Source organism: Thunnus thynnus, chromosome 23 (genome assembly GCF_963924715.1).
Source record: "Thunnus thynnus chromosome 23, fThuThy2.1, whole genome shotgun sequence".
In the NCBI taxonomy this organism is placed as follows: domain Eukaryota; kingdom Metazoa; phylum Chordata; class Actinopteri; order Scombriformes; family Scombridae; genus Thunnus; species Thunnus thynnus.
The window spans coordinates 13,761,342-13,785,547 of NC_089539.1; the positions used below are offsets into that span (position 1 = coordinate 13,761,342).

General features: G+C 40.4%; 1 protein-coding gene across 3 annotated transcripts in view; it reads left to right on the forward strand.

The window, feature by feature from the left end:
* The window catches only part of LOC137175530 (protein PHTF2-like), a 52,211-nt gene that overhangs the window by 2,554 nt on the left and 25,451 nt on the right, over positions 1 to 24,206 (forward strand). For all 3 annotated transcript variants that reach the window (XM_067581221.1, XM_067581222.1, XM_067581223.1), the window contains exons 2-3: positions 7,030 to 7,089; positions 19,009 to 19,089. In XM_067581221.1, the coding sequence (XP_067437322.1) occupies positions 19,045 to 19,089 (45 nt within the window). In that variant the 5' untranslated portion in view covers positions 7,030 to 7,089; positions 19,009 to 19,044. The remainder of the gene's footprint in view (positions 1 to 7,029; positions 7,090 to 19,008; positions 19,090 to 24,206) is intronic.

Below are 24,206 nucleotides of genomic sequence, written 5' to 3' on the forward strand. Positions count from 1 at the left end.
GTAAAACGTGTGAATATAAAGAGAGAACAACACAGTAATTTCAGCTGAAATCATTTTAATTTTAACAGTGTCTTTGTTGGACTGCGTGTAGCTGTGTGTGTGTGTGTAGGTGTATGCTTGTATCAAACATTTATCAGACATCTTGTTAAAAACCCCAAAACACCAAAAAGCATGAACATTTCCTGTAACCAGGTCTTAACATCTCATCTTGTCAAGTCTTGTTCGGTCTTGTCCTGCGTTCTCTTCAAACACAGTCTTTGCAGATGTAACCATCATCATCATCACAGATGCCATTATCTTCTCCACAGGTCTCGCAGTACCATGAGATGCACTGACAACAGCACACCCAGTCCTCTGTGGCCTTTAGGTCACTCACGTCACCATATACTCTATTACTTTCTGTTGCTGCTCTTGTTTTGTGCTCTTTTTTCTTTTTGCTCTTTTCCTTTTGGTCGTTTTTCGTTCTTTTTGTTAGTAATGTAATCAATGTGGTCTATGCTTGTTAAATGGTAGGTGGGGGGGGGGCTTGGGCCTTGTTCTTTCCCGTTTTGGAATTGGTATTAGGTCACTGAGATGACTGGTCTTGTGCTGACCTCAATAGAGGATATTCATCCTCCTGATGGTTTGAGGAGTCTTGCTCAGGAGTGAAGTCATGGAATAAGGACGACTCCATATCCTCCTGAGATGTGATGATCAGCACTTCTTCAGAGACCACCACATCCTCACTGAAAGTCAAGATTGCTGTATCCTCTACAGCTCAGTCTCTGTGGGGAGCGCGGCCCTCTCTGTCGTCATGCTCGGTGCGTACACTTCATCAGGGATTATGTTCTTGTTAAGAGGGGACATCTCTGTGCCCCTGAATCCAGCCTGGGTATTTTCAACTGTCGCGGTCTTCTTCCAGGCCTGATGAAACAGAGCGTTTTACGGAGCGTCTGTCCTGCCATCCTCCTTCTTCCTCTGTCCACTTCGACTCCTCTTCATACCAGTTGTGTTTCAAATGTTTGAAAAGTGCTTTGTCAGCAGGCTGGAGTGCATGTGTGGTGTGAGATGGAAAGGTCATCACATGCACATTTTTTGGCTTTCATCAGCTGTATGAAGTCCAAATTGTAGACGTGGTTACTGTGGCCATCCAACAGGAGGACATTGGGCGTTGGGTCATCCGTTTGCAGCTGCTCTGTAAATATCTGACCTCACTCCGGGAACAGGTCACTGTTTATCCAGCCGTTGTCAGAGAACGGTAACATGTTCTGGGCAACCATAAAACCACTTACACATTAGTTGCTTTCCTTTTAAAGACGACCATTGTGCAACTAAATGTTCCCGCTGTGTTGAAGGCTGCAAGGACTGTCGTGGTCTCTCCTTACCCGCCTCCACAATCACACGTGTGGAGCGAAACTGGTCTTGCAGGCCAGACTCATTGCAATTCCAAAGATGTGATGGAACATCTTTGATTTCAAGTTCCTCCAGCAGGTCTTCATACTGTTGAAACCACTTTCCTACCACCTCAGGGTTCAGCCCTGCTGCTCCTGCTGCTGAAAGAGCCTCTGGTTTCTTAATGCTGAGGTCTGGATTCCCTTTCAAAACATTTTGAAACCAGTAATACCCAGTAGGGCCTTTTACTTCAGAGAAGCCTTTGATATTATTGGCCTTTGCATAATTAAATGCAATTCCCTGGATGTCTCTTTTGGTAAGGGGGAAACCTCTTTTGGAGAGGAGCTTAATAAGACCTGGCAGTTCTTTCTTGGATTCCTCTGGCAGGTATTTCTTCCTCCCAGATGTATAGACAGAGCCAGCAACTTCTCCGCTAATGCGCCTTTGCAAAGTGGTCTCTGGAAGCCCCTGCTACAAAGCGAACATTTGGTGTCTCAACTGTCTCCTGGTACTTGTATTAATGGCACCCGTCATTCTATTGTTTCTCCACTGGTTATACTGACATCTTCCTTCTTTTTCCTGTCTTTTCCTCTTCTCTCTTCTTCTCTCTCTTTTTCCCTTCTCTGCCTGTCCTCCTGCTGTCTGTAACTTATCATTTTATAAAAGATTAAGATTCTGTGAACAATTTTTGCGCCCTCAATTTCTGTGTAAGAGTGTGTGTGTACGTGGCCCATTTTAGCTAGCTGGTCAAGCTAAATGGGCCAGTACTTAAAATGACTTCTCTCACAAAAATCAAAGTTACTATTTGCTTTGTTGGTATGCTTACTTACTTTATGCTTTATCACATGAGTAATATTTGCTATGTCATGCTCACTTACCATATGAATTCTCTGACATACTTTGTGTAACACTCTGCCGCGCCCACCTTAGCAACCTCAGACCAATCAAAACTAATGTTACCTGTCAACTAATGTTGTAGCAACAATGCAATATCAGTTATTGTGTGTGTGGCTGTAAAATTTTAAAGGGCTATGATGCGCCAACCTTATCTGGCCCATTTTATTTGATGGCCCGTTTTAGCTGACTCCACCCTACCTGGACTTGTTGCAGCACAGCATTTTAAGCTGGTGCACCAGGTTTGTTTTGGTTCTGCCTGCATAGGTTGCGCCTATATATATTTTTTAATACAACTGTCTAGTTTTGTTTAATTTTTCTCACAGTACAACTGTTGCTCATAGAAAAATAACAACCATAATGTCCTTTTTCTTTTGAGAGTGAGAACAGAAACACTCGGTGTAGCTGAGTCTTTATGGTTACAAAACCATGACGTTTTAAAGTGCAGTTAATTGTCAAATCAGTTCGTCTCTGCATCCCTACTTCTAACAAAATTGATCAAGACCTGCATCCGGATCTAGGTGGCTTACCACCTTGGTTAAACAATCTCCTGGGTTTCCTGTTGTTAAATTGTTAAAGTGGCAATCCATAAACGATAGAAAACATTGTTTGGTTAGAAGACTGGATTGCTTGTCTTCCCACAGACCTGCATCAGGATCTGGGTGGCGTACCACCTTTACTAAACAGTCTCCTGGTGGAAACGATGCCTCATTGGTGAATCTGCTGAGGGATCATTTTCTAAGTTATTTAGTTCTTCAGTTAATCGTTTGGAAAACGTCCATCACAATTTCCCTAGAACGCAAACTGACGTCTTCAAATTGCTTGTTTTATCCAGCTAGAGATGCAACGATTAATCGATTAGTTGCCAGTTATTAAATTACCAACTATTTTGATAATCGATTAATCGTTTCTAGTCAGTCTTTTAGAAAAAATGTCCAAATGCTCTGATTGCAGCTTCTCAAATGTGACTGTAAACTGAATATCTTTGGGTTGTGGACTGTTGGGGGAGACCAAAGAAGACATTTGAGGACGTCATCTTGGCCTTTGGGAAACAGTGACGGAGTTTTTCACCATTTTCTGACATTTTATAGACCAAACAACTAATCGATTAATCAAGAAAATAATCAACTGATTAATTGATAATAAAAATTAATGTTAGTTGAAGCCCTATATTGAACCTTCACTCCAAAATCCAAACATATTCAGTTTATTATCATAGAAAAGCAGCATATCTGAACATGTTAGAGGCTGGAAGCATTGAATTTTTTTTTCTCTCTGTCTTAGACTTGGCATTCTTGCTTTTAAAAGAAATGAAAATGGCAGTGTTGGTTTTCTCTACCTATCTCGTGTCAGCGAGGGGAAACTGTTGCAAGCATCAGCAGGCGCTCAGGCTCTCAGTTTGGCAGGCCATCTGATTATCCAACATGGTTTACCATCCAGCCAGCCTGTCTGTTCCAATGTCTGACTAACACTGTCATCACTCACCCAGATTTTCCACTGCAATCATAATTCAACCCGTAAATTAACCTCCGTCAGTGCACTGGCAAAGCTTTGTATAAATCCATAAAGCTGACACACAGTCAGGTCAGTCAAATAACACTTTGAAGCTTAACATCTACCTTTAGTTCTCACATACAGATTTCTTAGATTCCTTGTAAACCTGAATACGTCTTTAGCCTTTAAATCCTGTTATAAAACAGTGACATCAGCAGAAATGTGTAACTGACTTGACTATTTCTGGACTGTAGCCAAGAGTTTAACATATTAATTTCACTCGCAGCCAACAGGTACTTATACAGTAGCACTGTGCAATGTGAATGTATATATATGCATAAATTCTTTTATGTCTTTTAATATTATATTTAAAGAAGTATTTTCAAAAAATTAGAAATACTACTGTTACATTATGATGAAGCAAACCTGTAATTTAATTTAGGCTGTTTTACCTTCACATTTTTATATCTCAGGCAACTCGATGATGCCTTTTATTTGGAGAAACTTATAACAAGTGTCACGCTTATGTAACGGGCGCGGAACATACAGAAATCATTGATTTAAAATGGTTCACCAAGTCTGCAAGACATTACAGTTTAACCCAGATACATCAGAAAAAGATTGTCAGTGAGATTACAGATGGTTTTGAGTCTGTTATAAGGTGCCATGAAGTGCCTTTGAGCAAGGCATTTAATGCAGTTGTTGAGTAGGAAGCTGTGGTTGCAAGAGCACTTTGCAAATGTTTGCAAAAAAGGTGGTGAGAGTGTTTGTTACTTGTTGACAGATTGGAGATGAGAGATGAAATCACTGTTGCCGTGTCGTGTGTGTTGAATGTTGATAAGACTGGCGTTGTGTTACACCCAGCTGGCAGACCTGAGATTCCCAGGAAACACACACTGTAGCGAGAGCTGCACAGTGTGTGTGTGTGTGTGTGTGTGTATGCCTTTGAGATGGACAGTGATTCATTGACTATCAGTTAGGCTAGTAGTACTTGTCAGTCCACATAGCTGCACAGTAATTCTGTGAAAAAAGGCTCATGAGTGTTTTTACGTCCAGAATCCCGAGGTCAGTCTGCGGTGTGTGTGTGTGTGTGTTTGGATTTGCATACACATGCATGCGGTGGTTGACCGAGCATCTCAGTATGAGCGTGTAGCATCCACAGATCCAGACTGCTGTCTTTGTCTGACCAGCGTGTTCCTTTGTATTATTTTCTCTCTCTGTGTCTGTCTCTTTGAGGAGCTCTCAGACGACGCTCAGTGTTTTGTGCAGCTTGAATCTGCCCGCAGAGCCGGTTACATCATCTGCTGCAATGTCGTTACATCACACACTAGACTGTCATCTTGTGTTACAGCCGCAGAACGGGCAGTGATTTAATTCATGGAAATGTGGCAATTTGAGTGTCGAGCGCAGGCAAAAAGGTCGCGGGGAAAGGTCAAGCGGTATCGCAGTCGCTAGACAAATGCCACGTTACGAGTTGAGCTGCACTGCAGTACAATGACAGGTTGTGTTGTCTATAACATGTCGCCGTTCACTTTAATTATGTCTGATTATTATCATTATTATTATTATTATTATTGTTATTGTTGAAGCCAAAGCAAATAGCAATAGTCTGTATTATCCTACTGATATCAGGCATTTTTTGACACGTCACAGGAGGAAAAGCACAGGTGTAAATAATAAAATTAATGATAATTGTGCATGCTGGATCACTGTCATGGCCTACTGGGACCTGTGCTTTTCTTACTATCACAAGTTAAAATGTCTGCTGTGAAAAAAGCCTATTATATACATTTTTGTAGTTTTACTGCAGGTACAGATGCAAAAAACAAGTCAGCTTTTAGATATTCCCACCAAATACAATTAACAAAAAAGACCAATTACACAAAATATCAGCAGTTAGAAATACAGCCTTCTTTTTTTTAAGTATAAGAGTGGACCAACATTATCATATTGTCATCTTTCTTAAATCTGCGAACACTCTCACAGCTCTCACAGGTGACTTCTGCCCAGGCTGAAGGTGGGCGGAGCTATGTTAGCAATTAGTGAGGTCATCGGACTCATGTGCTAATTAAAGTTAGCTTTTGGTGCACCTTTTAGGTGGAACAAATGATAACAAGACAAACAAACGCAGTATATACACCAAAATGCGTGAAATATCTCAGTATTTACTTGACGTATTGGCACATAGTTAAGTATAGACTTTAATGGTTTGCAGATAATCTATTCGAATGACTTCGGGGAGTTTTTTTTGGTCTTGAGTGAAATTTCTCAACTGCGAGATGGATTGCAATGAAATTTGGAACACACTTTTATGTCCCCCTCAGGATGTATTGTAATAACTTTAGTGATCCCCTGACATCTCCGTCACTGTTCCTTTTTCTCAAATAGATGTTGGATTCACTGGAAACAGCCAGAAAATCTCTACAGACTCACTTCTGAAATCGCACTTGTGGTTGCATTTTGTCGAGCAGCATTCGCCTTCTTCCTTTCACAAGACTTTAAGGAGGTCACTGCATGAATCTCCAAGGTAGTGGTACTAGTCAGCCTTAAACTCAGCTAATGTGTTTTGGCTGCTGCTGTCACTTTGATACGATGTAGGTTTGTCAGACTGTGAAGAAAAGGACAGCCGTCGTGCGATCGGCCTACTGCAAAGCTACGCTGAACTATTTGCCCCGAGGAACGCCTTCGGGAGACGTACAGTGTGTGACTTTTAACTTGCATGAGTTACAGGGTTACCTGGCATGTTAATCTGTCATTCTGAAGGATAATTGATGGTGGTAAACATGACATGCTGGGGATTATGATGATAAAAGAGGAGATAATGATAGTGATAATGGTGGTCAGTATCCTGACTTTCCCCAAGAGCTAGATCATTCACTATTGCTGCCTGATGTTATTCATATTGTTTCTCAGAGTTCATTCTGTGCCTAGAGAGAGAGGGTGTGTGTGTGTGTGTGTTTGAATCTTATCAGAGACACAAGCTGCTTTTTAAGCCTCATTACGTGGACATCAGCCAAAGCCTGGTTACCTATTTTTACACAGAAAGTTGTAAATTATGAGTCTGAGTGACCAAAGGAAGCCTCTATTTCCTGAATAACTGGCTTCACCGGTATAAGAGGGCCTGACGAGCACAAACACTCACGCATAAACACACAGACACACACATAGACAGGCTGCTGTTGTTGCTTTGAATCTCTAATGTGATCATCCCAAGCAAGACTGTCTTGACCTTCTGTCTCTTTCTCTCTCTTTTGCTTTCCAAATGTCCAGCTCCTGTCCTAATTTGGCTGTGAGGATCAAGCACCAGTCAGCTACGCAGCCTGACCAGAGGTGAGTCCAGTCCTGTGTGTGTGTGTGTGTGTGTGTGTGTGGGAGAGAGTGAATTCATTGTGTTTACTAGTTAGCAGCCCTCCCCAAACTCCACATAGGCTGTTTTGTTTGTGTGCTCCATGCTTCAACGCCCCTTGTTCTGTTGCTGTGACGGTGTCACACACACGCACACACACAGAGACCCTGCTCAGACAGCAACAGTTCATGAGTACTGTTCACTCTGTCTGAGAGAGAAAGACTGATGGAAAAATAAGGGAATGTGAAAAAGGCCATACTTCCCCTCTGAGGAGAGTATGAGAGGAAAACGCAGGTCTTTTTATAGAGTGTGTGTGTGTGTGTGTGTGTGTTGCAGACTGTGACGTTAGGTCCGTCTATAGTCAGCAGCAGTAGCAGCCTGTGTGCGTCTGTGTTTGTGTGACTCAGTTCTTTTAGTTCGTCTGCGGTTACTGGTTTCCTTTCCAACAAACACTCTCCATGTCAACATAAATCATAACTGTCTATAATTTTATCAAGAATTCTTCCCTGTTCTGTTCTATCCATTTGTGTGTCTTACTGAATGTACAAATTTGACAAATCCCACACACTTTTAAAGTAAACAACATCAATCATTATTGACAATTATTTGGCATGATTAATGTATATCAATATTCTCTAAGACAGTGGTTCCCAACTGGCGTCCCACAGTCCACAAGTGGGTAATTCTGAATTTTGTGGGTAAAGTATCTGTCGAGCTTGAAAACAACTTTCCTACTTCTTTGTCAGTTTCAGCACTGCAGCTGTTGTGTTGCCATGTTCTTTTAACCAGGCTTATTTACATGTCCTGTTGTAAAAACAGCTGTAGTAGCCTGAACAAGCTTCAGTTAGTTGTAACTGCCATTGTGTAGCATGTAGGGCTGGACGATATCTCTTATTAATTTGATTAATTTTAATTTTGTTTTTGCATGAAATGTAAAATGTGTAAATCATGAAATCGAGTTGTTACAAGATGCACAAAAAGGTTATTTTAGTCAAAAAGTAACTTAGATTGTAGCTGGCTACATTAGCTGTTTTGAATCATGACAAACTCCCAGGAGTCCCGGGAGTGACGTGTTTGTAACGCTACACGTTCACGCAGATTACGGGACTGTCTCCAGGTGGCTAGCTGTCTCTGGCTATCTCGTAGTGAATTTAACTCATCTAATCTATGAGCAGGACAGAACGAAGATGACACTGCACACTGATCTGCGCTCTCGATTTGTAGTTAGTTGACAAGGTATCATCTCTGGTTACCGGAGTTGAAGTGCTGGCAGCGCTAGCTAGCAGTCTGCAGATAGCAGCAGCAGATCAATTAGTGAGCGGACCTTTTCTGCTTTGTCTGTGCTGAAAATGATTATCAAACTGGATGTGATCTACTTATTTGAAGCATCTGTTTCTGACAGTCAATAGCTGCGTGCGATAACCTGCATTTAATGTGTAATGATGACAGCCTTGCAGGTGGTGCAGGTGTTTTTAATATTCTTGCACAACTGTCTGAAATAATGTTTCAATCCTGCATTTTTCAGGCAAACAGAAATCAAATAAAATTGTTAATCAACCTCAAGCTTGAAAGAAATATTGCCTTTTAAGCCGTAATTGCACTCTTTTGCTGCAATGCTTCCTATTTCATTAGATTCTAAAGCCCCACTTTTGTAATTAGTTTTTATTTGTGAAATAGATGGAGTGAAACAAACCAGAGGTGTGTTAAATCAGTCTGTTTGTGGAGCGTGACCCGATGTCTAAGGAAAAATTTGGACCCTGAGGCTAAACCACTTGGGAACCACTAGCTCTAACACACATAACACATCCATAACAGTGGAAACAGCCAGCTCTATTAAAGTAATAATAATGCCCAGGCTGGCTTATTGGGACACTGTGACTGGCCTTATTTCTAGCGTGTGTGTGTGTGTGTGTGTGTGTGTGTGCTCTTCTATATATCAAGCCCCGTATAGGTCAAGTGTAGAGTTGTTTAGCGTTACTTGAGATTGTCAGGGAATCACCCTACATGATGGAAAGCATGATCTCCTCAGCCCGCCCCTCTTGTGTTTCACATACAGACTCCCCCCTCCCCCCAACACACACACACACTTCAACCCGTCATCGTTGATTGAGCAGCGTCATATTTCCTATAGGCATGCAAACACACACGCACACACACCCTCCCTCGCACCAGCACGGACATGTAACCTGCGCCCATCATGAAATATAGAGCACCCAGAGAGAGAAGGAGCAGCTAGAGTTACATATCACGAGTTAACGGACTCATGAAGGAGGTCTCCTCTTGTATTCATGTTTTCATCAGACATCTCAGCCTCTGTATTTGAGGCAAAATCACTGAAATCTGACATTTTCTATCCTTTTCTGACGCATGTCTAAAAAGTAGGACTATACTCTATACGACTAATTTGTCTCTCTAAAAACCTGCTTTGTGTCAACTCTGATAAGCATCGCATCTTGTGGAGTTGTTATCAGTATTGCTTCATGCTCAGTTTCCTTTTTACCATGGCTCTCTGCCTCTCTCAGGCCAAAATAAGCAGCATGGTTTTCACGTAACATTGTAATTTTTACAAGCAAATTTGTTTTCTCGAAGCGAATTTAATGAAAAAGCATCTTATATTAGTGAGCCGTTTTCACGGCTCAAGCTTTCCCGGCTTCCATATGGAAGATAAATGAAGCCCCGTCACATGTACCTTCCTCCCACTAAATTTAAAACCTAACATAACTCATTTCAGAGTTTATCCAGCTTGTAAAACCTGTGATGTTGCTGCGGCGACCGGAGGGATGAAGGCAGCGTATACAGTTACACATCACAAGGTTGAGGAAACGCATGCTGTATTGGCTGACCTTAATGTGTTTCTCCTCTGCTCTGCTGAACTTAAGAAACCTTCACAGACACAGCGTTGTACTTTTAAGGTAGAAACGGGGAAAAGCAGGAACCTTTTATTTACAAAATAGAGAAACAAAGTCATCAGTAGGCTTGTGGTTTGATAACAATTAATGAAGTCAGAATCTAATATTGAATCCACTTACTGATTCTGTTTAGATTTAGCTTGCAACTATTTTAAGCTGCATACTTTATGGAAAGCCCTCTAAAAAGCTACTAAAATGTTTACAGAACTTATAACAGGCTTTGCTGGTTAGTTTACATATTTGCTGTCTGATCTTTGCCCTTGTCTTTTTGCTAATAAAAAAGAAAAATAAAAGATTCAATAAGACGTTCATTAGCTGTAAGGTGTCAGATTTTAAAAAGTCAGAGGGTTGCAGATTTTATAATTATATGAAATAGAGAACCATTCTCAAAGAATCCTGCCCATCACACACACGCACACCAACTTCCACATTACACACAGTTTCCATCCAGCAAACACACACCACGCCCGTGCTTAACATTCGTATTTGGCGTGTGTGTTTATCTGCGTTTTTGTGCCGGGTTGCTGGTCTCCTCATTGGGATTTCAGAGATGAATTTGACCTAAAAGAAGTGGAGCTAAAAGTCAAACAGAGGACAAGCAGCTCATGTAGTGCTGAATCACTAAAAATAGTAGCTTATCAAATCATATAAATGCAAACAGAAGGATCTAGATAAGTGTTTGTTTTGATGCAATTATTGTTGTTGTTATCGCAGATTCCGATAAGCTATCAGCACTGTACTAAAATAACGTTTTCCTCTATTTTAAAACAGAAAAACATTGAGCACAGGGGATGGGTATTATCTTACATTGATACCACTAAGTGCATGACGCCCGAGTTTGATACTGATGCCTGACTTTGAGGAACATAAACATGTTTTTCTACAGAACTTTGCCTTTTGAAGATTTAGATTTGGAAATAAGTAAATCAAAGACCACCAATATGAGGAAACTTTCTGTGCTTGACTGTCTTCGATCAGTCAATCTGTGCTGCAGACACAATCTGATCAGTACCAAAAAAAATACTGCAGTTTGATACCCAGCACTACTGAGCACAAAAACACATCTATGATATCCATCCACTTTATGTAGGGCTGCAACTAATGATTATTTTCATTATGGATTCATCTGTTGATTATTTAAAGGTGAAAAACGTTGACCGCTGTGTCCCACAACCCAAGATATAAACTAAAAATGTTCCAACAGTTTACTATCATAAAGGACTAAAGAAAACAGAATTTGTTCACATTTAAGAAGGTGAAACCAGAGAATTTTTAGCATTTTTTCTTAAAAAATGACTCAAAATGATTACTCAATTATCAAAATAGTGGCCAATTAATTTTCTGTGGCTTGACTAATCGATTAATTGACTAATCATTGCAGCTCTACTCTTGTACATACCTATGGGAGTTATATATTAAAGGGGACATATCATGGTTTTTGTGATTTTTCTGTCATTTATATATTGTTAAAATGTCGGATGTTAAACCTGGTTAAAGTTCCAAAACTTGTGGTGAACGTATGTAAAAATGCTCCCTGCAAGTCAAAAGTCAGGGCTTCAGTCTGCCATGTTTGTTAAGTTACCTCTACTTCCTCATCGTTTGCACACGCCCTCAAACAGCCGTCTGCTCTATGGTCTCTCTCCGCTCGCATATTTCAGATCGGATTCAGACTTGAACACGTACGGATGTATTTGAGAAATTGACATCTTGAGCTTTTGGAAGTTGTTTACGCAGCTTCCAAAAGCTAACCAATCAGAGCAGAGTTGGCTCATCAGAAGGGGGGTCTTAAAGAGACAGGAGCTAAAACAGCCTGTTTCAGACAGAGGCTGAACTGAGGGGCTGCATAAAGGGCCAGTTAAGATGAATAAGGAGTTTTTAAAACTGTAAATCAAGCAAAGATATAAGAGTACAGCCCCAGAATATAACTATAGACCTGGAAATGTGCATATATCCTCTTTATGAGTGTTATGTTTGCAAGACAAAAACAATCCAGATCTGATACATTATAATGTTAGCTAGAAATATGTTTTTAGACAGGCAGTAGCAGCAACACTAATAACCACATATGGTTTCTATAATAAAAAATAGTCCATTTGTTTTTGCATTATTCAGAAACATTTGAGGTCTTGACTTTGACGAAAAAAAAACTCCTTAGATGGTCTAACAGTGTGGTTTCCTCTAAGTGTATCTCTCTTTTTTTTAAATTATCTTTTACCCTCGATGCAGGCAGCACGAAGCCTTGTGGTGATCACATGTGCATACATACACATATACACACACACACACACACACACACACAGTCATAGACACAAAAAGAGCCTTCATATACACTGTGGCCTGCATAATACATGCTGTCTTCCTTGACCGCCCTCTCTCTGTAAATGGGTCAGTCGAGATAGACCACTGGTCAGACAGACTTGGCACGCCCTGAGGGCTGCAGACCCAGTGTGTATATCTATGCGTGTGTGTGTGTGTGTGTGTGTGGGTGTGTGCGTTTGGTTGTTGTCAACGTTAAATTCTTTGAGAGCCTTGTAATGGAGTGCATTTGTAAACGAAGCTTCCTTGCAGACACGAGTTTGCCGTTACACCAAGTCGCTATTTGAAAAATTAAGAAAGATGAATAAAAGGGAGCAAGATGACTTTGTTTTCTTTTTAATGTCTGTAAATTCTGCAGCTTGTGATCAGAATATAATGTGTGTGTGTGTGTGTGTGTGTGTGTGTGTGTGTGTGTGTGTGTGTGTGTGTGTGTGTGTCGTCTGGGCTCCGTTCCCTAAGTACCCTTTAGTAAACCACAGTGTATTTTGGGAACACTGAGTGTGTGGTTTTGGAAAAAGTCTGTTTGGAAAGAACTCCCAGCCTATTTCTTATTGCTATGTTTTCCAGCATAAATAATAACCCTGCAGTTCACAACTAATCCTTTGTATAAAGCCGTGTGAGGCAATGGTATGTGTGTGTGTTTGTGTGATAATATGGGTGAATCAGAATCTCATCACACTGAGGTATAATGAGGGGATTTTGAGGCTTTGAAAGGGGAGGATATTATCTCTGTCTCTGAACGGGGAGGATTTGAGGTCTTAAAGCTGTCAGAGAGTCTGGCTCACAGTGTGTGAGAGTTAAAAACAGAAAACACTGCTGTTTGTAGTCCAACTCCACTAATGATGGGGTGTTGTTCCTTCAGGATTCTCTGTCTGGATAAAAGTCTGTTTTTAGTCTCTCTGGTTATACTTAAGATTGTTGTTTAGCGGTTGCACAATTTGACAGTTTGTCATTTTGTCACAGCAGGAGTGTGTGTCTAGTTGTTACAAGCTGTTGCACCACACTAACTGGACAATGAGACATTTTTATTGCAGACTTAACAGTAATTTGAGCTCATAAAATCTTAATTTTACATCAAATGATGGACATCCTACGCTATTTGCAGACAAATAGGTCACGCTTATTCACATAAACGTGTCCTGTAAAGAGAAATAGAAACAAAGTAGCGCTGCAAGGATTAGCTGATTAACTTTGCACCACTTGCTGTTCTGCCCACAGGAAGCTAGCACTATTTTTGACTTTCACAGCCTGCTATCACTAGCAAGATGTAAAATATTTATCGATAGTTTAGACACAGATCTTTTCACTTCCTCATAGTAGCCATTAGGGCTGCAACTAGTCAATTAATCTCTCTATAACATGTCAAAAATACACATTAAAAGCACTCAGAGCACAGAGTGGCGTCTAAATGTCTTGTTTTGTCCAGCCAGCAGTTCAAAACCCAAAGAATTCATTTATGAAAAAGAAACATTTTATAAAAATGTATCATCATCAAAATAGTTTCCAATTGTCTATCAATTAATCAGCTGATCATTTTAGCTGTAGTGGTCATTTAAAAAAAAAAAGACACCCTATTATAAAATAATCCAGGTTCAAGGCACTTCATACAGCTGAAACCATGAAGATATATTATATTATTATCTTATATTATATTACATCCAAGATACATTACAGGAGTCTAAGGATCAAAAATAATGAATTTGTTATAATTCAGCCAGATCAGCCCCAAAAGCAGGATGGGTGAAAAAGGGTTAATCGATTAGTGAAATTAATCAGTGTCAATTTTGCTGAAGCAAAAATGCCAAACTCTGCTTCTAGCTCCCCAAATAAACCCTGTACGTTCTGAGTTTTGGACTTTAAAGACGTTATATTTGGCTCTGGTTCTTGCATCTCATAGACTAAATGATTTGGAGTGATCCTGCTTTCCTCCTGTGGTAGGTTAGAAAGCCAAGGTCAATATCCTTTTCCTTCTCATCACAGAGCCAAACGTTCATTAAGTCTCTGTTACGGCTCGATTCCACCGGGCGCGGCTGCGTCACGTTCCAGCTGCGACACGGCCGCCAGATCTGATTGCGGCCACTTTAGTCAACGCTTGTGATCCCACCAGACACGTTTCAGAAGTGTCCCAGAAGCAGCTCTCAGCTCTCAACTATACATACGGGCCTAGTCCATTTTTTTTCACGGAAGCCGCGTCAAGCTGCACGGAGCAGATGAGCCGGGCAGGAAGTCAGACACAGGAACGGCACAGAGCATCAGGTCAGTTTTCATTCGTTTGTCACATCACTACATCAACATTACGTCATAACCGGTGGCACCAGGCCAGCAGTCAAGCGGTCAGAGGATATTTGTCACCATGGACGAGGAGAGGTTCATCTTGGAAGTGGAAAATCACAAGTATTTATGACACCACTGCTGAGACCATGACTGCCCCGGTCCCTGACTTCCTGTCCAGGTAGAGGGGCGGCTCTCTTCTCTCCGGCGCTACCGCCAGAAACGCTCCCAGTGGAGTATGACGCCATGAAGAGGACGGAACAAAACCCCGCTGCAGCCGGAACATGACACATGTTCACCGTGTCTGGTGAAATCAAGGCGTTAGAGCAGTGAAAACAGTGTGTGAATGTGAGGCGGGTTACTCGTGTGTGTGTGTGAGAGAGAGATAACTACAGTAAATCTCTGTGTTTGTGTTAACAGAGGAAGAAGGACAGGACACTTTCTTACTTCCTCACCCTCCATCTGCTATTCGCTCTTCACATGCACCCTTCTTCTTTCTCTCTTTTTCTTAATCTGTCCATTATTCCTTTCTTTTACAACCTCTTATCACCTCCCTATCTCTGTCTCTCCACTTATATTTTAACATGTAGGCCTTTTATAGACCCTTTAAACACATTAAACTACACATAAAAAATGATAAACCAGCATATAGTCCATGCTCTTTTTTTCTCTCTCTCTCTCCTTCTCTTTGTTTCACTTTGAAGTTTTAAATAAAGAGCAAGTATATGATGTATGTAGACAGGAATAGAGTGCTTCAGTAGTGGAAGATGGAGGGAGGAGTGATGATCGTAGTCGTAGACAACAGCAAGAGAGTGGCTTTCTTCCTGTTGCTAAAAATGTCTCTCGCCTTCTGGGGCAAAAGCACACACACACACACACACGCAGAAATGTGTACACACACACCAGCACCTCTGCATTTTATGAGCAGCATGCACGCTGCATTTATGGTTATAGGATCAAGTTGGTTTCCAGTTGGGTGCGTTAAGCCTACTGGTGGTTTTGGTGTGTGTGTGTGTGTGTTTAGTTTTTGCAACCAGCAGACGTGTGCGCTTGACGTAGAAACCATTCACACTTGAGTAGAAACTTTTCTCTCCTTCCTGCTTCTGAACATTCTTGATGTGTTGAACTTGGACTCACTCCACCGCGGCTTTGAAAACACACACTTTGACACACACTAATACACGTGTATTTCTTTTTAAGTGGTGAGTTCATCGCACTTATAAACATTTAAGCGTTGTGGTTTGGAACACACACACACACATACACACTTTTTTGAAGGTGAACTGTGACACAAACTGCAGATGGCTGCAGCATTGACTCATCAAACACCAGTGAGCTTTTTTTTTTTTTTTTTTGAGAAGTATCTAAGAAATAACAACACTTGAAAAATGTTTTAAAGTAACCACACTGGAAACGATGACACACACAGAGATGGTGGGGCTACTCTGATGAATTTAGAGAAACTGTTTACAAGAAGAAACCCGTAGAAGAATCAGAGATCCACCTCACAGACTGAAACAGGCCTTCACATGCAAAGCCGGATGTCTTCACATCGCTCTGCAGTAGGGGTGCAACGGATCACAAGACTCAGGGTTCGGATCGTATCACGGTTTTGAGGCACAAATCGGATCATTTTTCAGATCAGGAAGAAGAAAAAAGTGAGTCAAATATCATTTTACTTTCCATTTATTCTGTAAAACACTTACAGTGAGGAACTTTAGCCCATGGTATTAAATGAAAACAACATTCAAGATGTCCAATGTCAATCCAATCTTAAAATATATAAAATATTCAATACTCAATTGTTAGATTAAAGTGCAATATAAGACATGATACCATCTTCTTTTCTCTTTTGTGTCCACATCATCTAAACTCGATGGTAACTTACAAACAGGAACACACGTCTTGACCTGCACCTTAGTGTGTTGAGAGAGTCATCAAACAAACATTCACTGGGGAAAAGTGCACCTCTAATGAGCATGTAAACATACCTGCATATGTCACTCCGGACCTGTTAGATGCCGTTAGCGTCAGGTTGTCTGTCTGTGACTTATAGCTACAGCCGTTTGTTTACTTTGTCTCCAATAAAACAAAGTGTGACCTACGACCAACTACGTCCTGTCACACCACTACTCTGCAGAATGAAAGCATCAAACCTGAGTGAAAAGTATGAAGGTAAAAAAGCAAAAAGTGCAGCAGAGAAGGACGAAAAACACACGCACAGAAAGTCTAATCTAAATGGAAACAGCAAACGTCATCACATATTTATTGTAATATTTCAGAGGACAGAAGGATAATTTATGAAGCCAAAGTGAAAAGCCAAAAGCTCTCTCTGCCCTCTGAGTCAGCCTGGCCTGCAGCCGCTACCCTCCATTATTCTCCATCTATCTGCTCCTCCATCCCTCCATCCACCCCCCCCCAACCCCCCCCACTCACACTGCAGGACAACGCCGCGTTACATAACAGAAATATAAAGAAATACAAAGAGACTGAAAGGCTGAAGAGGAAGGAAGAGATACTGAAACAGAGAGAGAAGAGGGAAGGAGAGTGGCTAACCACGAAGCCTCCATGTTCTCCACTTTACGGCTTATTAACCGCATCCACTTCTTCTTGTCTTCCTCTCCTGCCTCCTACGACTTCAAGCAGTACTCCATCAATTTAGCATTGCACTCATATAACAGTAAAAGCAGGACCAGAGATTCCTTCCTTGTTAAAACCTGGAGCCTACATCACCCACAATGCAACTCAACAGTAGATCATTCAGTTTGGAGATTCAGGTTTGTTACGCTAGTAGTGGCTAATTATTTGAATCTCCTGCAGTATTGGTAGGCAACTGTCATTTTGCACAATCACACACGAAGCTTGCAGTAGTTTAACATAATATAATATTAGCTAAACAACGAGTCCTTTTTGTTATTCTTAGTATTAAATAACTTTTAAGCTCCGGCTTGTTGCTCTGCTCCTTTTTTTTAACCACAACAGAAGCTCACATCAACTTTATTACCAGAAGATCCAGTTTCAAAGACAACTTACTGTAATAACACACTGACTGTAACACTGACACACTGTCTAATGTGCCCTGTGACCTAGATATCGATTATCAGATGATAATCAAACAGTGAGGTTTATTTTAGCGGTGGTCAGCTGTGAATATGACCAAAAAAATCATATATTGACTGTAACAGTTGTAGTGAGAGTGTAGTGAGTGTGTTTAGTGTAATGTTATATTTATTACACTGCATAGAGAGGATCAACTTGGTCACAATCAATAGACTGGTTGATATAAGCTACAAGTTACACAAGAGGTGAGAAATAACCTGATATCTGTTGGTAAAAATTGGCTGATTTCTGTTAATCTGCCAGTAAAGTGGAGGTGGAGGCATGTGTGTGTGTGTGTGTGTGTGTATGTGTGTTAGAAAACAAGAATGTAAATGGAAACCAATGAACTCAATTAGTTTGATTTACAAATGGAGACGTGATTCTGATAACTCTGTAAGACCTGCACAGTTTCGCCTTCACAGCTGATATTTACAGAGCTTTTAGCCACATCAAACAGTCTGGAAAAAGCCAGTAAGTGGACCTTGAGTTAAGATTGTTTTAAGAAGTAGAAGATTGTCATTTCATTTTTCACAATAAATGTGATTTGTGAGACAGATTTCTACCTGCGCGGACGGGCACAAACACGCATGTTACATTGTGTTATTCATCAGCAGACACACCTATAGACACACACACACACACACATAGCATACAGTATACATACACTGACAGCAACACTTAATTAATGTGAACACCAGCACGTGTGTGTGTGTGTGTGTGTGTGCGTGGGTGGAGTTCAGGTGTTTGAATGCAACATTATGTGTTTTTTTTGTTTGTTTTTTTTTTTTTCCAAGCTAACACACCCAAACCACTGCAAGGGATCCAACCCACAGCCGTACCCAAATCTTTCCAGGAGAGTGTGTGTGTGTGTGTGTGTGTGTGTCAGAGTATGATTCAATATAACCACCATTAAAGTAAGAAGGCCCACGCTTGCTTATTGGGACATTGTTTGTTTATGTTGTAAGATTGGTGTCAATGGAGACGAGATGTAAAAGTGACTTGAGGCAAATTACTGGTGTGTGTGTGTGTACGAGGCAGACTATGACTCAAGAGTATAAACATCAGAAGAAGATGTATACATTGTGTGTGTGTCTGTGTTTTATGTTGGAGGACAGTCAAATCAGCATAAATGTGTGTACGAGTGTGGTTGTGTGTGTGTGTTGGCCCCCCTTCTCTCCGTCATCAGTCGTAAGGACACACCTGCCTACCAGGTATATAGACCTCAGTCCTCCTCCTCTTCTTGTTACTCCGTCACTCACACTGCTCTCTCTTTCTCTCTCTCTCTGGCTGTGTGTTGTGTGTTTTCAGTCTAAGATGCCCTAGGCGGGGAGAAGGGAAATGTAAATGGCTTCCAAAGTGAAAGATGCTGTGGTGTGGTACCAGAAAAAGGTAAGAAGCTCTGTATTTCTTGCATTTTCACGCTGGCTTGGTTTTTACTTTTGACATAATATGAAGAGAAAATCTGACTGTTTATACCTGGTTATGCTTTTTTTAAAAAAAAGCATTTGCAGCATAATGGTCTCTAAAAAATTCATAGTGTATGAGAAATTTAAAAGGACAGCATGAGACTGAATGGTAGTTATTTATGCTGCGACATTTACTCGTTAAATATTTGAACTCGGCATCACCACTCACACACCAGAGAGCCGTGCTTCACACTGGATGGCACAGTTTGGTAATTCTGAATCTAATAAGCAGGTGCTGTAATCATTGCAGCCTGTTTCTGCTGAGGAAGAGTTTGTTGTAAATCCTTCATCAGCCTGGGGATGTTTCGTCTGCCGTATGTGTGTTAACTTGACCCTTTTATTTACACATATGGATGTACAGATGTGCAGAAATATATGATGTCTTAAGATTCAGCTAAATGTCTGTAAATGGTAAAACAAACCTCAGCATATCTTGCCTAAACAGTGCAGACAGCAAACATCTGCTGATTTTCTGTTTTTTTTAATAACTTGGGGAGGATTTTATCTCTTTTTATTAGATAATCATAGTAGCGAGATGATGGGAAACAGGGGAGAGAGAGTTGCAACAAAGGTCGCCAGCAGGATTCGAGCCGGTGCCGTTTACCACTTTCATTGATCGTTTAATCTATAAAATGTCAGAAAATTGTGAAAAACGCCCCAGATGACGTCTTAAAGTTGCTTGTTTTGTCTGACCAGCAGTCTAAAACCTAAAGAGATTCTGTTTACTGTTGCAGAAAACAAAGAAAACCACCAAATATTCACATTTGGGAACTGAAACTAGTGAATTTCTGGCATATTTGCTGAGAAACGATTAACGATTATCAAAATTGCTGCTGACTAATTTTCTTTTGAACAACTAATCAATGAATCAACCAACTGTTTCAGCTCTAATACAAAAAGATATACAATAAAGTGACAGCAAATCTGCCTACTTCAGTTGTAAATGATTACACAATAAAATGAACAGTGTGAAATGAGTCCTATTTTAGCACCTTTTAATTATTTAAACCATGATTGGACAAAATGTTATGCTAGGAGAGTGTTTAGAGGTGCTCAATGATGAACTCAAGGTTGTTTATTTGTTTTTATGGATATTTTCTAACCTTGCATTCAGCCAAGAACAAAAAGAAAGCTGTGTGCACATAATTAAAGTGAAGTCAAGCAAGTTCAAAAGCCTTTTGTCTCTGTAGTTTCTGTTTTTGCACTCTGACAAAGGCATAGCTGTTTAATCCTTTATTACTCAAATAGAAAACTAGTGAAGCAGCATTAAAAGACATTATGATATTTGGTTGTGCAGAGTCTTTTTGACAATAAACTCTGCAGTGCTGTCAGCAGCAGCAGCAGAGTCGAGCGGTTTGGTACAGTGTGAAACCAGACTGGTGTTGTGTGTCGTCTTGTTCCATGGTCTCCGATATCAGATCCTCCGCTGGACTCCAGCGCTGTTCCCCCTGCAGCTCTCAGCTTACACAACCTGTCTACCTGTCGTGATGACCCCCCCCCCCCCCCCCCCCCCCCCCCGTCTGTCTCTCCTCAAGCTGTTTCTGCCCGTCTGTCATCCTGTTACTATTTCCTCTTCAACCTCCGTGTCTGTCTGCCTTCATCTTTGTCTTTCATCTGTCTATCATATCACATCGACCCATCTCGTTTGTCTGTCTCTGATCTTCTGCTCGCACCTGGCAGATGTAGACATCAACATAAGCTTTCACTGTGGAACCGGATCACACTCAACATGAGTGACATCACTAGATACAAACTGAAATAAATGTCTGAACACTATCTGTATGAGACAATCAGCTGTTGTCTAACAAAAATAGAAGAATTTCACAGCTTTGTTTCTCTAGTTTGGTTCTTAAATTATCTCCAATTTAATGGCAGGAAACATTAAAAAGACTTTTAAAATCTACAGATTTCATAGAGAAGACAAATAAATTAGATTTTTTAAAAGAAAGTGGGGAAAAAATGCGTTAAATCATTTAAGCTCAGGCTTGTTAGCCCCGTCAGAGTATTCAGTAACCATGCACGGTTGTTTATGTGTTGTGTGTGTGTCTAGCTGAGCTTGTCTGGGCAGATGCACCACTGATGACAACCGCTGAGTCATGACTGAACAAAACTCCTCCTCGGAAGCAGATCAAACCTGTCCGATTGTCCTCAGGACTCCTTTATCTCTGACGTCTCATTTAGACATTTTTTTTTTTAATTCTCAGATTACCTGAATGTAAATGAGATAAGACAAAGATACTCCATTGAAGATTGTGTTCAGACCTTTTCTGATAGACGTCACCATTTTCGTGTCTTAGCCGGTTGAGTCACCAGGACGATCAGATTTTATTCATCTCCATCTATTCAAATATCTCTTGTTTGTTGCATCCGTGAAGCCGGCCAGTATTATAGTAGATAGACGAGGCCTTGGAGGTGAAGGATGGGTAATTTTCATCTATTATATTCTGTCAAATCTGTGTGCTGGTTTAGCAGAAAAAAATACAAGAGGGAATGAAAAACACTCTGAGCCTGAAACCTTGCAGAATAAATGAACAGTGCCCTCAGGAGAGTGTTGAGGTGTCTCCTGACAAACTTCACATGACTGCTGTGGAAAAAAAAAAAACCTGTTGTGTCTGTAGCCTTAACTTTAAGAGTGGTGGTTTATATACCAGCAGGTCTTTGCTCAGGTTATGTGCTAGATAATATTATTGTAATGTAATCATGAGTCAGTGACTAATTATTGTTCGTTCACCCAAATGACCGTTCAGTGGTGACAAGCTGTGCAGATTTTTGCTTTAAGGGCTGCAGCTAATGATTATTTTCATTATATATTAATCTGCTGATGGTTTTGTCAATTAATCAAATAGAAGGTTGGTGATTAAAACATCAGAAAACACTGCAAAATGCCTTTGAATACAAAACGAGTAGAGCTCAAGGATGAAGTCATGACATGTCATATTTTTTTCCGAGCAGCACTCCAAAATCATGAAATAAAACCGTTTTTATATGGTTTTGGTGAAACAAGCTTTTATAACATAGAAATACATGCCAGCTTAATATTGTTTTGCATTTTTCTGTTGATTTTAAATGCGTGAATGTACAAAAATGGTGCAAAACGCATCAAACAAATGGGACGACTCTGGCTTGGAATAATATTAAGTGTTTTTTTTTTTAGTTTTGTAAGTCAGAGCAATATGAAGATGTCAGCTTGTGCTCTAGGATATTACGATCAGCATTTTTCATTGTTTTCTCATGTTTTTACAGACTAAACCATTAATTAATGAAAGTTTCAGCCCTACATCAATCTGTTAACTAGGAAGAAATAACAGATTTCAGGTTGCAGAGACACGTCCAGATTTCCAAACAGCTCTATGAAGCTGGAATTATCCTCGTCATCCTCGGCTCTTCAACCTCTCTCCGGTCCTCAGGCAGCGGCCCACATGAGTCACGGTGTATTTCTGACCGTGCTATGTCTGGAGAGAAGCTGCAAATAGACTCCGTGTTATGTAGTGTGGAAGCTGCCTTTTTTCTCACCACAGTGCCATGCCAAACCCATATCACAGTGAGGACACGCAGCCATGTCATCTACATCTGCTACAGCACCAGATAGACTTTTTTTTTATTTATTTATTTTTTTTTTAATGTCTGCCACACAGCGTTTGCTTTGCCAAGTAGGAAGCCATTTGCCAGCTTCCTGTTGGGATTAGTCAGCTTTATTGTGAGCATTTTATTAAACGTAACTTGCATGCCTGGCATGTGGGGGATGTATCTGAGCTTAAAAAGTTGCACTGTAATAAATCAGCTTATAGCTCATTTGCATGGTGCTTTAAGGCCTATTTTAAGAGATAATGTGACACAGTTCATATCCTTGGTACGTGGGCGAGATCTGTGGGTGTTAATGACTTTATAAGATCAGAAAGTTGGAGCGAAGATTGTGAATATAGTGAGCTTGTGAGGACAGTTGTAGGACACAAAGTGAGCTGCTGCTGCTGCTGCTGTTTCGTTTTATCAGTCAAACCACAGATGACAAATCATGAAAAAATACAGCAAACTCACAAAGAAAATCCCCTTCTCTTAATGCAGTAGAGCTTAAACAATAAGTCAATTAATAGTTCAGATGATCGACGTAAAACTTAATCGGCTAATTGGTTAATCGTTTAAGTCAATTTGGAAAAAATGCCAAATATTCTCTGGTTCCAGCTTCTCCAGTTTGAATATTTGCTGGTTTTTTTAGTCAACTATGATATTAAATCTCTTTTATCTGTTGGTTTTGAGTTGTTGGTCGCACACAACATTTGAATATATATACTTGGGATTTGTGAAAATGTAAATAAATGTTTGTAGCTTTCACTTCCAACCTGATTTAAACAGACATAGAAAACTGAGGTTGATTCACATTCACTTACTCTTGAAAGTTATTATTGATAGTAATATATTTGTGATCTGAATTTCCAGTAAGGAAAGTGATCACTTGTGACCTCATGACTGACCTGCATAAGTTCACTGAACTTCCCGTTAGTCGTCCTGTGCAGAGCAAATAAAAGTGAAGAATCTCTCACTCATTTGATCTGTTTGTGGTTCTGGCTGATGAAAAGATTTTCCTCATCTGTCACACACACACACACACACACACACACACACACACACACACACACACACACCTGTTTGAGCTGAAAATAGACTTTACACACACTCTACAGCAACGCCTCTCTGTGTGTTGCCATGGTCACACATGAAAACACACCACAGGGGTTAATCTGCGCCACAGCCAGCTGTCTGACCCAAATACCTTTTAATTGTTCTTTCACCAATTCATTCACTCACTGATTATTTGTGTGTTTTTTGTGTTCATTCACACTTTTACTGCTGTTGTTGTAGAAAATAACTCGCTTAATGAATCAATTCTTGCTTGTATTGATCATTTTTATGCAGTTATTGATTGCATAAATTTAGGTTTCATCTTAAAACACTGACAGATGATTGTTGGTGTGATTAGAGATTAATATTAAATAAAGGAGTCATCTCAAAACTGTAGATTAACATGTAGTTGGATTTTTAGGA